Source organism: Mauremys reevesii, unplaced genomic scaffold (genome assembly GCF_016161935.1).
Source record: "Mauremys reevesii isolate NIE-2019 unplaced genomic scaffold, ASM1616193v1 Contig1, whole genome shotgun sequence".
NCBI classification, from domain to species: Eukaryota; Metazoa; Chordata; order Testudines; family Geoemydidae; genus Mauremys; species Mauremys reevesii.
The window spans coordinates 4,266,666-4,282,127 of NW_024100715.1; the positions used below are offsets into that span (position 1 = coordinate 4,266,666).

The 15,462-nt window shown below is 51.0% G+C and overlaps 1 protein-coding gene across 1 annotated transcript; it reads left to right on the forward strand.

Annotated features, from left to right (window-relative positions):
• Positions 1-588: 588 nt before the first annotated feature.
• Positions 589-14,158, forward strand: LOC120392522 (C-type lectin domain family 2 member D-like). The gene is made up of 6 exons (XM_039517338.1): positions 589-703; positions 1,246-1,501; positions 2,174-2,257; positions 8,078-8,253; positions 9,068-9,171; positions 13,398-14,158. The coding sequence occupies exons 2-6, from the start codon at positions 1,411-1,413 to the stop codon at positions 13,573-13,575; spliced, it is 633 nt and encodes a 210-aa protein (XP_039373272.1). The 5' UTR covers positions 589-703; positions 1,246-1,410; the 3' UTR covers positions 13,576-14,158.
• Positions 14,159-15,462: the final 1,304 nt, after the last annotated feature.

Sequence of the window (15,462 nt, forward strand, 5' to 3'; positions counted from 1 at the left end):
AGCTGCTCTGTGAAGACTTTGGATGCAAGTTTTTTGTACGATAGTAATTAAAATTAAAATTTGTATTTTAGATAAGGGTGGTCTTTTGAAGGATTTATTTAAAAAACTATATATCTGAAGATCCAAGCAGTTAAGGCTAAAGATGAATACTCAGATTGTGTGTCTCAAAATCTATTCAAGGATTTTTTAGAGATGTGATTTTATCATCTTCAGCAACACACTAATGAAATATTTTTAAAGCAAATTTTAAACTAAGGTCCGGTAGACTAACATGTTCTGTGTAAATGCACAACTGGTTTTGTCAGTACATTCAGAAACTGACAGTCCATCCCTAGGGGTTGGCAAGTGCCTGTTAAGTGGCTTCATTACCCCTTGCATGACTCTTTAACAGTTTCAGTGTTGTGCTAATAAGTCTGGCAGGCTGGAGGCGTTTTCACTTTTAAGTACTAGATTCCCTTCCAAGGAAGACTCCCCGGGCTGCTGCAGCCAGCTGTGGTGCGAGCCTGCGTAAAAGGTAAGAACAGTGCTAGGAGGAGGCGCTGTGAATGACCTGGGGAGGAGCCCTGTTACCACAAAGGAGTCAGATCCCGGAAGCGGAGCCAGAACAAGCCGAGTGAGGCTGGGAGCGAGGTTCCTTTCTCCTCGTGTCCGACCCGCGCGATCCAGGGGCCAGCTCCGCACGTGCCGCCCGCGGGACGCTGCGGTAAGAGGCGCCGCCGGGGCTCGGCCGCCTGGAAGACCGAGCAGGGTGGGAGAGGCAGTTTCACTTATGGCCGGGGCGAAGGGCCGAGCAGGGGAAGGAGGCGGAGCTTCCCCGACCTTATGGGCGGGGTGGATCAACCTGCCGGCTTCGATCGTCACCCGCGCGTGCCCCCAGTGGCAAACCAGGGACATGCTGCACATGCGCAGTTAGGGACCGAGGGTGTCCCTGCTCTATGCAAATAAGCATCGCGGTCCCCCCCCTACCGGCGCTGGCCGGGTCCCTGCCCCCCTGCGGGGCTCTGCTCGCGCCTGTTCCCGGGGAGCTCCGCCCACTCCCCCAGCTGGGTGCCTGTCACGGGTGGGCGGGGCGCAGGGCAGCTCGGGTCTCTGAAGCCCTGGGAGTGGGGAGAGGAGGGGCCGATGGGGCTAAGGGGGTTTAATCATCATGGCACCGCCTCTGGCAGGGGGTTGGGCTGCTGGGCAAGGAACGAGAAACCACAAATCGCCCCCGACCCTGACCCTGCCCTGCTGGGTCCGTCTCAGCTTTCAGATGCGTTGGAGAGTCCGGAGCAGGGAGGGGGGCCAGGACCCCCGGCCCGGCTCGGCTTCGCTGCTGCTGCTGAGTCGGACCCAGTCAGACCGAGAGGAGCCGACCCCAGCCCAGCGCCTGCGGCAGCGTCTGTAGCCTGAGTGTCCCTGAGAGAGACAATGGGCCCAGAAGCTGGGGAAGCTGACAGCCAAACGCCGCTGAATCCCCGTGTTAATGGCGATGGACACCCGGAGACTGGATGGTGGCCAGGTAATGGGGGTCACTGCCTGGGACCAGGCTGGAGAGACCCTGAGGCTGCCCCACATGGGGCCATGTTCTCAGTGGCAGCAGCCAGTGCCCAGCAACCCCCTGTCTGTGGGCAGCAGGGACTGGATCTCCCCCAGGGGCTCTCAGGGCACCGATCCCGGCTCACGGCTGCTGCCTGGTGCACAGAGCGGTGGCCGTGGGGCTGGGCAGGGCCTTTTGGGCTGGGTGTGTCAGACCCCCAGTGACAGCCCTGGCCCAGCTCTGCCTGGTTCCTTCTCCCCCCTTCTGCTGTGTGTGGCCAGTGTGAGACCCCAGTGTGCGGGGACAGGCGCACTCGGCAGTGTGGGCCCAGCCAGCGCTCGGCAGGGGGCACAGCGGGGGTGGGGATGGTGGGCGGGGGGGGGGGGCAGCTTGAGCTCCTGCCACCAGAACATGCGGGTCCTTGTGTCTGTGCCCCTGAGCTCACCAGGCCCCGGGACAGCCTGGCTGGGGGTGCCCAGGGAGGGCACTGGGCTGAGCGGAAGGAGGGACTGTTCTGCCAGTTCCAGGCTCCTCTCCCAGAGCGTCTGACGGGAGCAATCAACAGAACGGGGCATGTTCTAGGGCAGCTCCAGCCCTGGTGCTGTCAGGGAGACGTGTCCTCGCAGCCCGGCCTGACGGGTCTTTGTGTTTCAGAACCTCGTTGTAACTGCAAGAGACGCACAGTTGCCCTCACAATCGTGTTCTTAGTTCTCATCATCGCTGTTATTGTCCTGGCAGGTGAGTTCTCAGCCCTCCCTGCCCCCTCTCTGTGCCTTCCATTCCCCCTGGAGCCACCACAGTCACAGTCTCTCCTCCCGGCCTGTCTGGCTTCTTCCCCTGGGGCAGAGGATTCCTGGGGGATGTTCCTCCATGACCCTCCTCCTGCTCCCTCCCAGACCCCGGCACCTGGGCACTCTGTGTGTCGGATGATCTGACTGACATTAGCTCCCTCCAGCCCAGTTCTGAGCACTTTGGGTCCAAGTCACTGTTGCCTGGCCCCAGGCACAGTCGCTGGTACCCCCTGTGCAGAGTGGGGGTGATTGACAGGAGAAGGTGCAGGGCAGCAATAAGTTGAGCCCTCTGCCTGCAGCGTGTCACCCTGAGGTACCAGCCTGGCCTTCCTGCATCCCCAGGGCCGGGCTGGCAGGTGCTGGCGTGTCACTGAAATGAGCTGTGGAATGCAGCACAGACACCGCCATTAGCGCCGCGTGAAACCCACCAATTAGTGACCTCTGCAGTGCAAGGTCCCGTAACGCTATTGACTCTCCCGCCTGCACAGACAGCGAGTGCTAGCGCAGAGGGCGGCTGTTCATGGTGAACGTGAGGCCGGCTGTATCTGCCAATAGGGGGGGCTGTGAGACTGTCAGAGGTGGGATTTATTTATTGCCCTGGGATCTGATTCTTGAGCCCCAGGAGGGTTTAGCAGCTGGCAGAGGGAGTTGATGCCAGGTCTGTCTGCATTAGGAATCCTCTGTGCTGATATAACAACATTGATGAACATAATTTGTTGTGAAATCACAGAATATCAGGGTTGGAAGGGACTTCAGGAGGTCATCTAGTCCAACCCCCTGCTCAAAGCAGGACCAATTCCCAGACAGATTTTTGCCCCAGATCCCTAAACAACCCCCTCAAGGATTGAACTCACAATCCTGGGTTTAGCAGGCCAATGCTCAAACCCATGAGCTATCCCTCAGTCAACATGGTTTTTGTAAAGGGAAATCATGCCTCACCAATCTACTAGAATTCTTTGAGGGGGTCAACAAGCATGCGGACAAAGGCGATCCAGTGAATATAGTGTATTTAGATTTTACATAAGAACATAAGAACGGCCGTACCGGGTCAGACCAAAGGTCCAACTAGCCCAGTATCTGGCTACAGACAGTGGCCGATGCCAGGTGTGAACCTAACAGGCAATGATCAAGTGATCTCTCTCCTGCCATCCATCTCCATCCTCTGACGAACAGAGGCTAGGGACACCATTCCTTACCCAGCCTGGCTAATAGCCATTTATGGACTTAACCTCCATGAATTTATCCAGTTCCCTTTTAAACATTGTTATAGTCCTAGCCTTCACAACCTCCTCAGGTAAGGAGTTCCACAAGTTGACTGTGCGCTGCATGAAGAAGAACTTCCTTTTATTTGTTTTAAACCTGCTGCCTATTAATTTCATTTGGTGACCCCTAGTTCTTGTATTATGGGAATAAGTAAATAACTTTTCCTTATCCACTTTCTCCACAACACTCATGATTTTATATACCTCTATCATATCCCCCCTTAGTCTCCTCTTTTCCAAGCTGAAGAGTCCTAGCCTCTTTAATCTTTCCTTGTATGGGACCCTCTCCAAACCCCTAATCATTTTAGTTGCCCTTTTCTGAACCTTTTCTAGTGCTAGAATATCTTTTTTGAGGTGAGGAGACCACATCTGTACACAGTATTCGAGATGTGGGCGTACCATGGATTTATATAATGGCAATAATATATTCTCAGTCTTATTCTCTGTCCCCTTTTTAATGATTCCTAACATCCTGTTTACTTTTTTGACCGCCTCTGCACACTGCGTGGACATCTTCAGAGAACTATCCACGATGACTCCAAGATCTTTTTCCTGACTCGTTGTAGCTAAATTAGCCCCCATCATATTGTATGTATAGTTGGGGTTATTTTTTCCAATGTGCATTACTTTACATTTATCCACATTAAATTTCATTTGCCATTTTGTTGCCCAATCACTTAGTTTTGTGAGATCTTTTTGAAGTTCTTCACAATCTGCTTTGGTCTTAACTATCTTGAGTAGTTTAGTATCATCTGCAAACTTTGCCACCTCACTGTTTACCCCTTTCTCCTTTGACAAGGTCCCTCACCAAAGGCTCTTAAGTAAAATAAGCAGTCATGGGATAAGAGGGAAGATTCTCTCATGGATTGATAACTGGTTAAAAGATAGGAAACCAAATATAGGAATAAATGGTCAATTTTCAGAATGGAGAGAGGTAAATAATAGTGGTGTCCCCCAGGGTTCTGTACTGGGCCCAGCCCTATTTAACATATTCATAAACAATCTGGAAAAAGGGGTAAACAGTGAGGTGGCAAAATTTGCAGATGATGCAAAGCTACTCAAGATAGTTAAGTCCCAGGCAACTAGCAAAAAGCTACATAAGGATCTCTCAAAACTGGGTGACTGGGCAAAAAAATGGCAGATGAAATTTAATGTTGATAAATGCAAGGTAATGTACATTGGAAAACATAATCCCAACTATATATGTACAATGTATAATGTAAAATTAGCTGTTCCCACTCAAGAAAGAGATCTTGGAGTCATTGTGGATAGATCTCTGAAATCATCCACTCAATGTGCAGCGGCAGTCAAAAAAGCAAACAGAATGTTGGGAATCATCAAGAAAGGGATAGATAATAAGACCGAAAATATCACACTGCCTCTATATAAATCCATGGTACACCCACACCTTGAATACTGTGTGCAGATCTGGTCGCCCCATCTCAAAAAAGATATACTGGAATTGGAAAAGGTACAGGGAAGGGTAACAAAAATGATTAGGGATATAGAACAGCTTCTGTATGAGGAGAGATTAATAAAACGGGGACTTTTCAGCTTGGAAAAGAGGCAACTAAGGGGGGAATATGATAAAGGTCTATAAAATCATGAGTGGTATAGAGAAAGTAAATAAGGCAGTGTTATTTACTCCTTCTCATGATACAAGAACAAGGGGCCACCAAATGAAATTACCGTATATACTCGTTCATATTTTTAGTAAAAAAGTGACACATCAAAGAGCGGGGGTTGGCTTATAAAACCAAAATTTGATGATTTTAAACTCTATGGAATCATTGAATGAATATTTAATACATTGCTGAGGGACTCCGTGCCTGTGAACGCTCCAGGTAAACAAAACATCCAGGCCCGCTAGCGGCTTACCCTAACGGGCCAGGAGCCAAAGTTTGCCAACCCCTAAAATATAGGGTCAGCTTATGAAAGGGTCATACAGTTTTTGCTCTTTTTACCTAACCATCTTTGTGGGGTTGGCTTATAAACGAACGGGCTAATGAACGAGTAGATACGGTAATAGGCAGCAGGTTTAAAACAAACATAAGAAAGTATTTTTTCATGCAACGCACTGTCAGCCTCTGGAACTCCTTGCCAGAGGGTGTTGTGAAGGCCAATACTATAATGGGGTTCAAAAGGGAGCTGGATAGATTCATGGAGGACAGGTCCATCAATGACTATTAGCCAGGATGGGCAGGGATGGTGTCCCTAGCCTCTGTTTGACAGAAGTTGGGATTGGGTGGCAGGGCATGGATCACTGGATGATTCCCTGTTCTGTTCATTCCCTCTGGGGCACCTGGCATTGGCCACTGTCAAAAGACAGGATACTGGGCTAGATGGACCTTTGGTCTGACCCAGGATGACCGTTCTTATGATAGCAGTTTGTACCAATTCAACTGTAACGTAGAAGGGCTGCAGTGGTGCAGAAAGGGGCTAGCTCTGGTGCCAGGCACTGCAGTAAGTTACCAGAACAGGACACACTGCTCCAGAGCATCTGTGCGAGAGGTTTGCACTGATGTAACTGGCTCCCCTTCATTACACTGGTGCCAGCTGCCCTGCTATAGACAGACTGTGAGTTCCAGCTGCCTGCTGGACTGGCTGGCTATTGGAATGGGCAACATTGGCTCACACAGCATAAGGTGAGATCTGTGAGCTTGGGGTTCCACAGATACCGGTGTACAGAACCACCAGAATGCAGTGGGGTCAGATGGTGGAGATGGCACCAGTCAGAGGCTCCTGGCTGTGCCCTGTCCCTCCTAGGCAGTACTGGAAGGGGCTCAGCAAGCCTGTCAGCCTTTCTCCTGGGGGCCTGTGTATTTCCATATCCAGCTCTGTACAGGGTGTGAAATATGAAATTGTGCCCCACAGCTGCAGCAGCTCCCTGAAATGAGTGACACAAATCACACACTGAGCAGGACTATAAAGCATCGTATGCACTGACTGCCCTGCTCTGTTCTGTGTGTGAGCACTAGTGCGTACAGCACCCTGCACCCATTACAGATCCAGGGAAATACATACCTGGCATATGACCTGCTCGTTCTTTGATCACCACTGCCTCAGCTGTTAAAGGCTCCTAAACTTGTGTCCCAGCCCCAGGAGCAGGGGTGGCTCTAGGTATTTTGCTGCCCAAGCACGGCAGGCAGGTTGCCTTCAGCGGCATGCCTGTGGGAGGTCCCCGGTCCCGCGAATTTGGTGGCAGCCTGCGGGAGGTCTGCTGAAGCCGCAGGACCAGCAGACCCTCCTCAGGCATGCCGCCGAAGGCAATCTGCCTGCTGCTCTTGTGGCGACCCATGGCTTGCCGCCCCAGGCATGCGCTTGGCGTACTGGTGCTTGGAGCCGCCCCTGCCCAGGAGAAGGCTTAAAAACCAGCTGTGGAGTTACTCTGGTGCAATATGAGGAGCAAAAATGACTTGCACAAAAATGGCTGGAGGTGTTTGAGGTCAGACTCCTCCCCACCCCAAAAAGAAAACACGAAATCCCCCTGAGGCTGAGAGCAAGCAGGAGTGACTCTGAGGGGGCAGCTCTCAGTGATATGGTGTTTGGAATGGGTTAGCAATTCTTCCCCCATAGTGACCCTAATAACCCTGTCTCTGGTTATTCACCTACTGCACTGACCTTGCCAATAGCTCCTTGGTGTCAGTTATGGGTGGCCCCGCTGCCGCTGTTCTGGCACTGAAAGGGTTACACTGTAGGTGAGAAATGAATCAGGTTGCAATTGGCCAGTTAGTGTAACTGGCCATTTCCTGTTGCTGGAGTTCTGGCGCCACCTTGTGCATTTCATGTCCCTGACTGAAAGTTATTTCACTTCCTTCTCAGTTCTTCTGCCTTTTGTTGCTCTGTTGAACGTCCGACTGTTGCTCTTGTGCCTGTTATAAAAAGCTGTGTTAGTCCCCCCAGGCTGGGAGTGTCACAGTAAGTCTGCCTGGCAGGCAGACTTATCACAACACACATCTCCTTTGCACTGCGTCTGACAGGCCGGACAGCGGGTGTTCAGTCTGGGGAAGGGAAGGGAGTTTGTTCCCATCTTCTTCTCAGCCTGCCTCTCCTGGGGAGCCAAGCACAGAGTAGGGGGAGGGGGGCAGCTGCCCAGGCTAACAGACCTGGCAAATCATGTTGAACCTGATCTCTTATTCTGTGTCACTCTTCTTGCCACTGCTGTCCCCTCCCCCCAGTAACTGTCCCCTCCCTCTGTAGCTCCCTGCCAACCCCCTGCTGTAACACTGAGCTTGGGCCTGGTTCTCTGGGCTTTGAAGCACAAGCTGTTTGTCAGCTGCATCCCTATTGAACGTGCCCCTGAGGCAGGGCCCCAGTGAGACCAGGGTCAGGTAACCCCCCTCTGGGGCTGGATTCCCAGCGTCCTCCTGGATCCCTCACACATTCCGCCCTCCCAGCACCTGCCAGGGGTCAGAGAAATCTCAGAAGCCTGGGGCGCTGGGGCTCATTTCTCCTCCCAGACGGGCAGCTCCCCTCTTACACCACATGTTACTGTCTCATTTCAGTGTTGTTATATCAACGTTCTTCAGCTGCCCTGGGCCCCTGGTGCCCAGACGGCTGGGTCGGGTACCGAGGGAAATGTTACTATTTCTCCGAGGCCGAAGAGAACTGGAACAACAGCCAGAGCAACTGCTCCTCCCTCGGTGCCTCCCTGGCTGTGATTGACACCCTGCAGGACCTGGTGAGTGAGACTCTCACTGCAATGGCCTGGCCTTGGCTCAGCGGCTGCTGCTGCAGTAAGACCTGGGCTCTGCCCTGTGGGGCAAGGAGCAGCTCTGAGCCCTCTCGTGCTGGGAGACCAGAGTTAATGAATTTCCAGTATCTGAATCCCAGCCCTGGCTGGACCTTGGGCTCCTCTAGTGTCAACTCGTGACTGTGAAGATCACCCTCTGTCAGCCCTCCCAATATGAGACTGTCCCCCACTAGGGCTGGGCTGGCTCAGGTGTCTGCTGGACTGCATGGGGGCAGGGGGATACTGAGATCCCAGCTCGACTTGAAGAGCCAGAGCTCCTGGGTAGGTGAAAGGGCAGCCAGCTTGGGGGGTTGGGGGTGTCCACTCCCTGGTCCCTTCTGACTGAGGATTGGGGTGGGGGAGTCTTCTCTCATCCCTGGTCCCTCTCAGCATCCCCTATTTAGATCAGCTGGGCTCTTTCCTTCCTCTTCCCCTGCGATGGTGAGGGCAGCTCAGCTGCTCTGTAAGGAGAGGTTTTCACACAGAACCTGGCCTTGCGTGGAGAGGTGTGGGGGGCAACTTAGACCCAGCAGCACCCAAGAGCTGCCCCAGACCAGGGCAGATTGGGGTGAGGGGAGCTGGGTTTGGGGTGGGAGGGTTAATACTGAATTACCCAGAGCTGGGCAAGGGGAAGGCAAAGATCCCCAGCCACCCCCTGGAAACACTCAGAGCCCTTCCGTGTACACCTGGGATTCCCTGTCCAGAGCCTGGGGGAGCAGCAGAGTCGGGGCTCTGACGCCACCTCTCCCTTTGCTGTTTTTAGGCTTTCATGCAGCGCTATAAAGGCAAACATCAGCATTGGATCGGCCTCCGGAGGGACCCAGGGCAGCCCTGGAAATGGGCCAATGGCACCGAATTCAACAACCTGTGAGTCTTTTCCTCCCCTCTCTGTGAATGCCCTGGGCTTTGGGTCCCTGGTGTCTGAGATACTGAGTTCAGGCCGACCCACTAGTCTGTGTTGTTGAAACAGCCAAAGAGCACTCGGGTTCTTATGTACTCTATGGGTATTAGTGATGGGTGGAAGCCAGTGTCTCCTGCTGGGAGACTGGCCAAAGCCTTCAGATCTGTCTGGCTGTAGCAAGGCGTCTGAATCTGTAATGATTAAAGATGCCTGATAGTCACAAGTGCTGAGTGCCAGGGGCTCTCATGGGAACAGTAGAGATGGCCCAGACGATATCCCAAGACTGATTTCAGCGGGATCTGGGTGTGATCAAATAACGAACCCCACTTGAACCAATAGCAAGTTAGATCCTGGACCGTCGGCACTGAAAGAGCGTCAGAATAGGTTGTGCTGTCGGGCAAGTGGCACTGTATGTGAAGGAAAGCTAGAGTCAAGTACAGTAAAAATCTTAAATGAATCAATCTCTAAAAATAGAAATTTCACACTTGAAGAATAAGAATCTAGCAGTAGGACAATACTGCTGACCAGGATGGTGACTGACTGTGAAATTCTCAGAGATTAGAGAGGCTACAAATGCAGAAAACCCAATAATAATGGGGGATTTGAACTATCCTCATATTGTCTGAGAACACAGCACCTCAGGATGGGATGCAGACATACAATTTTAGACACCATTAATGCTGCTTGGAGGAGGTAGTCCTGGAACCCACAAGGGAAGAGGCAATTCTTGATTTAGTTTTAAGTGGTGCATAGGATCTGCTCCAAGAGGTGAATGTAGCTGAACTGCTCGGTAATAGTGACCATAATGTACTTAAGTTTAACAGCCTCATGGGGGACAGTGGGAAATGCCAAAGAAACCCATCACAGTAGCATTTAACTTCAAAAAAGGGAACGACACAAAAATTAGAAGCTTGTTAAATGGAAATTGAAAGGAACAGTCGCAAGGTGAAATACCTGCAAACTGCATAGAGACTATGTAAAAACACCATAATATAGGCTCAAACTAAATGTATTACTGAAAATCTTATTCATCATATAAACAAGTTCTCCCAATCCCAAAGGATCGGACACATTATCCCCCAGGTTAGTGACTATTCCAGATCTTACCCAAATACATACTACAGCCAATTCTGATTAACTAAGCTAAAAATTTTTAAAAAAGAAAAGAGACAGTGTGGTTAAAAGATCAGTATACATACAGACATGAGCTCAGTTCTTGAGGTTCAGATTCATAGCAGAGATGGTGAGCTTTGTAGTTGCAAAGAGTTCTTTCAGAAATAGTTCATAGGTTATTCTCCAATGTCCATATTCAGGGTGATTCCAGGCAGGACTGGGATCTCAGTCCTTATGACTTAGGCTCCCCTGCATGAAGTCTCAAGCAGATCTGAGATAAAAAGGATTGGAACCCAAACATCTTATACAGTTTCAGGCCTTCTTGTGACAGCTCCGAGACCTTCAGCGAACAATAGGCACTCATGGGGACTTTTGAAGCACACCTCTACCCCGATATAATGTGACCCAATATAACACAAATTCAGATATAACGCAGTAAAGCAGCGCTCCCGGGGGGCGGGACTGTGCACTCCGGCGGATCAAAGCAAGTTCACCTATAACCCGGTAAGATTTTTTTGGCTCCTGAGGACAGCATTATATCGGGATAGAGGTGTAGATCCAGTTCTTAAGCATCACAGGTAATTGCAGATGATTTGCTATACATTTCAAAGAGAGAGGATATCACTGTATTCATATGTTTACAGCTCATATAAATGTTAAGATGTCCGTTCGATCTCTGAATTAACAGAAAACAGCTGGGCACAAATAGCAGTGTGCTAGCCAATCCTGCCCAGGCCCTTGGATCAAAGATCGGGTGGTTGTCTTGAGCCACTGCCTGTGCCACAACATCCACACTGCTGTTTTTGCTGCTAGCTCAAGCTGAGCTAGCATGAGCCAGTTTCCCTGGGCTGGGAGCCTCACTACCAGCTGCACTGCAGACGTAGTGCTGATGTCCTGAGCACTGAGGGTACGGTACACTGAAATAAACACCCACGGCAGTGAGCCTCAGAGCCCGGGTCTACTGATGTGTGCTTGTGCTATGGTGCTAAAAATAGCTGTACAAACTTTCAGGCTCTGAAACCTGCCTCCCCCAGAGACTAACCAACACAGCGATGCAGACTCAGGCAGGCAGAAACCTGGAGACGACAACACTGAGAGAGGGAATTGCCCCAGGTATCTCAATGGGGTGTTAACCCTGAAATCTGCTGTCCTGTGAGGGCCCACCCTCGCAGAAGGCTCTGGGTTCACCACTGCTGTCCCGTCTGAGCTCTGCTGGGGTGATGATGGTGTGGGGGCCCCCCAACATCCATCTGTTCAGGTGGATGGGGGTTGGGTTCTCCCTTCTCTTGGACAGATCCCACCTGCAGTCAGAGCCTTGTGGTCGGTAGAGTGGAGATCCCAGCCTGCCCAAAGAGCAGTGCTGAGCCTCCTCCCAGCCCAGCACGTGGGTATTGTGTAGTCAGGATGGGATCATGGGGGAGGATTTGCCTGTGGGCCTGGATCCCGCCCTGTTCCCAGGTGGGACGTGCTGGCCTCCAGCTCTCAAGGGAAGCTCTGTGTGAGTGGCTGGGGTCACATTGTGGCTGCTGGGTTTGTGCTGCAGACTCTGTGCTGCTGGTGTTTCGCTAACTGTCCAGGACCCCTGCACCCAGCTCTTCTATGCAGTGTTACTGCTGCTTCTCGCCACGCTGACGGTTGCCTAGAACCTCCCCCTGGGGCAGTTTGCATGGTTTGGGCCTGCAGGCGCCCATCCAAACCCAGCGGTGGGGGTGTGGGCAGGGAGAGGATGTTAAAATATCCACACAGCATAAAGACTCCATGGAAGCCAGTTGATCTTAGAACCTCTTGTGAGCCAGGGTGCCTGGGGCAGCCCTTGCTGGCAATGCCAAGGTCAGGTCAGGCTGCAAAAGGGAGAGCAGATCCTCCCAAGGCTGGCGGGTAACATTGAAGTTAGACTCCTCAACCAGTCACAAACTGTGCTTCTGATCCCCCACACTGGTTACGAAAAGCTGAAAAAGGAAATCACCCATCCCCAGTTCCAGTTCTCTGTCTCCCACTCAGCACCTGGATTCAGTACAGTGAGAAGTTATTTGATTCTCTGCTCACATGTACAAAATGTTCTTCTCACCCCAAAGGGCCAGTCACATTGCTAGATCAGTATTAGTTTGCATCTTACCCAAAATACCACACTGCCAGCCAATCCTTTAGTGTCTAAAACTAAAGGTTTATTGTAAAGAAAAAAGAACAGGAAGACACATTTTATATGAAAAAGCCATCAGATACATACGGAGACTTCAGAGTCCATATATCAGATTCTTAGCAGCATTGGTGAGTTTGCTGGCTTGAAAGTCCCTCTGGAACACATCCACGGCTTGGATGGGTCATTCATCCTTTGTTCAGAGCTTCAGGTTGTAGAAAGGTCACTCCAGAGTTAAGAAGTAGGAATGAAGACAAAATGGAGATGATGCAGCTGTCTTTTATATTCCTTTTGCCATGTGGCTTGTACGTCCTCCTTTGTTCCAAACAGAAGCTTCACAGCACCTGGCAGGGAAGCCTTAGAGTTCTCTGTCCCCAGGCACCTGACTTGTAAGGTGTATCCTCTACTTCCTTCAATTGGTTCACTGTACAGTTGATGACCTTTGATGGGCCATTGAACAGGCTAGGCAGTGCTGATGGCAATCTGTCTGGGGGTATCACCCAGAAACACAGCACAAGTTTGGAAATACAGATATACCCTACATATCTATGTCATAGTACAAAGGTAATACAAATATATAAACAATATCATCACACTTGGCAAATCATAACAGTTTTGCAGATACCTTACATGGCATATCCGGTCAGACTCATTGCAATTTTATAATATTGATATCAGTAATATCACAAAGTGTCTCCTCTATTCCATCCAGCGTCACACCTCTCTTGGCCCTACTGTCACCTTCTGCTGGGGGTTGGGGCGGGGCCTGTGGCTGGTGCAGGAAGGGGAATCATAGGGGGCCTGTGGCTGGTGCAGGAGGGGGAATCCTGAGGGGCTGTGAGTGCAGAGCTCCCAGCACTGTGCGAGTGTCTCCCCCTGTCTGGGCGTTTCCCGTCAGTCACAACTACTGCCTACACCAGCTCCCTGGCTTCTGTCTTGCAGGTTTCCAATAACAGGAGATGGTGACTGCGCGTATCTGGCTGATGAGAATATGGTCAGCAGCTTGCGATGCACCAGTGAGAGATACTGGATCTGCAGCAAACCCGATGCATTTACAAAGCAAAGGAGGCTGCAGTGCAAGGAGACTGATAAAAGTATTATTAGCCCTGGAAAAGCCTGACTGTGATCTCTTGTGACCATCACATCTGACCAATTCTGGAACATCAGGGAAAGCATCACTGGGCAGAACACTGTTGATTTTGGTGAAACCCAGAAATGCCATTTGCACATCTTGTGCCCCCCAGCCCTGCCACCTATTTTGTCTGCCAGGGAAACTGCTCAAATCCCATGCATCCGACGAAGTGGATATTCACCCACGAAAGCTCATGCTCCCAAACGTCTGTTAGCCTATAAGGTGCCACAAGACTCTATGCTGCTTTTACAGATCCAGACTAACACGGCTACCTCTCTGATACTGCTCAAATCCAGCCTTGGGACTCTGCCTAAGGGCATGTCTACACTACAAAATTAGGTTGATTTTATAGAAGTTGATCTTTAGTAACCGATTTTATACAGTCGATCGTGTGTGTCCCCACTAAGCACATTAGGTTGGTGGAGTGTGTCCTCAATACCGTGACTAGCATTGACTCATGGAGCGGTGCACTGTGGGTAGGTATCCCACAGTCCCTGCTGCCCATTGCAATTCTGGGTTAAGTTCCCAATGCCTGATGGGGCAAAAACATTGTCGCGGGTGATTTTGGGTACATGTCGTCAGTCTTCTCTCCCTCCCGCCTTCCTTGAAAGCAACGGCAAACAATTGTTTCCTGCCTTTTTTCCTGGGTTATCCATGTAGATGTACGACAAGCATGCACAACAAGCATGGAGCCCGCTCAGCTGTGCACTGCTTTTCTGAGCATTGTAAACACCTCACACATTATCCTGCAGTATGTGCAGAGCCTGGCTAGGAGCCACCAGCACGAGAAAGATTGTGAGGAGGACGTTGACACAGACATTCCTGAAAGCATGGGATGTGGCAATTGGGACATCATGGCAGCAGTGGGGCAGGTTGATCCAGTGGAACACCGATTCTGGGCCCGGGAAACAAGCACAGATGGTGGGACCGTATAGTGTTGCAGGTCTGGGATGATTCCCAGTGGCTGCGAAACTTTCACATGCGTAAGGCCATTTTCCTGGAGCTTTGTGACTTGCTTTCCCCTGCCCTGAAACGCAGGAATACCAAGATGAGACCTGCCCTGACAATTGAGAAGTGAGTGGTGATAGCCCTCTGGAAGCTTTGCAACGCCTGATTGCTGCTGGTCAGTCGGGAATCAATTCGGAGTGGGCAAATCTACTGTGGGGGCTGCTGTGATCCAAGTAGCCAGGGCAATCAATACCCTTCTGCTAATAAGAATGGTGACTCTGGGAAATGTGTAGGTCACAATGGATGGCTTTGCTGCAATGGGGGCAATAGACGGAACGCATATCCCTATCTTAGCACCAGACCACCTTGCCAACCAGTACATAAACAGCAAGGGGTACTTCTCAATGGTGCTGCAAGCACTGGTGTATCACAAGGGACGTTTCACCGACATCAACGTGGGATGGTCGGGAAAGGTGCATGACACTTGCATCTTTCAGAACTCCAGGCTGTTTGAGCAGTTGCAAGAAGGGACTTTCTTCCCAGACCAGAAAATTACCGTTGGGGATGTTGAAATGCCAGTAGCTATCCTGGGGGACCCAGCCTACCCCTTGCTCCCATGGCTTATGAAGCTGTACACAGGCAGCCTGGACAGCAGTAAGGAGCTTTTCAGCTATAGGCTGAGCAAGTGCAGAATGGTGGTAGAATGTGCCTTTGGACACTTGAAAGGGCGCTGGCTGATCAACCTATCAATCCGGTAACTTTAACATCGATGTGTGTGTGTGTGTGTGTGTGTGTGTGTGTGTGTGTGTGCGTGTGTGCATATGTTAATTGTTGTATCTCAGGGGTAGGCATCCTATGGCACAGGTGCCGAAGGCAGCACGTGAGCTGATTTTCAGTGGCACTCACACTGCCCGGGTCCTGGCTGGT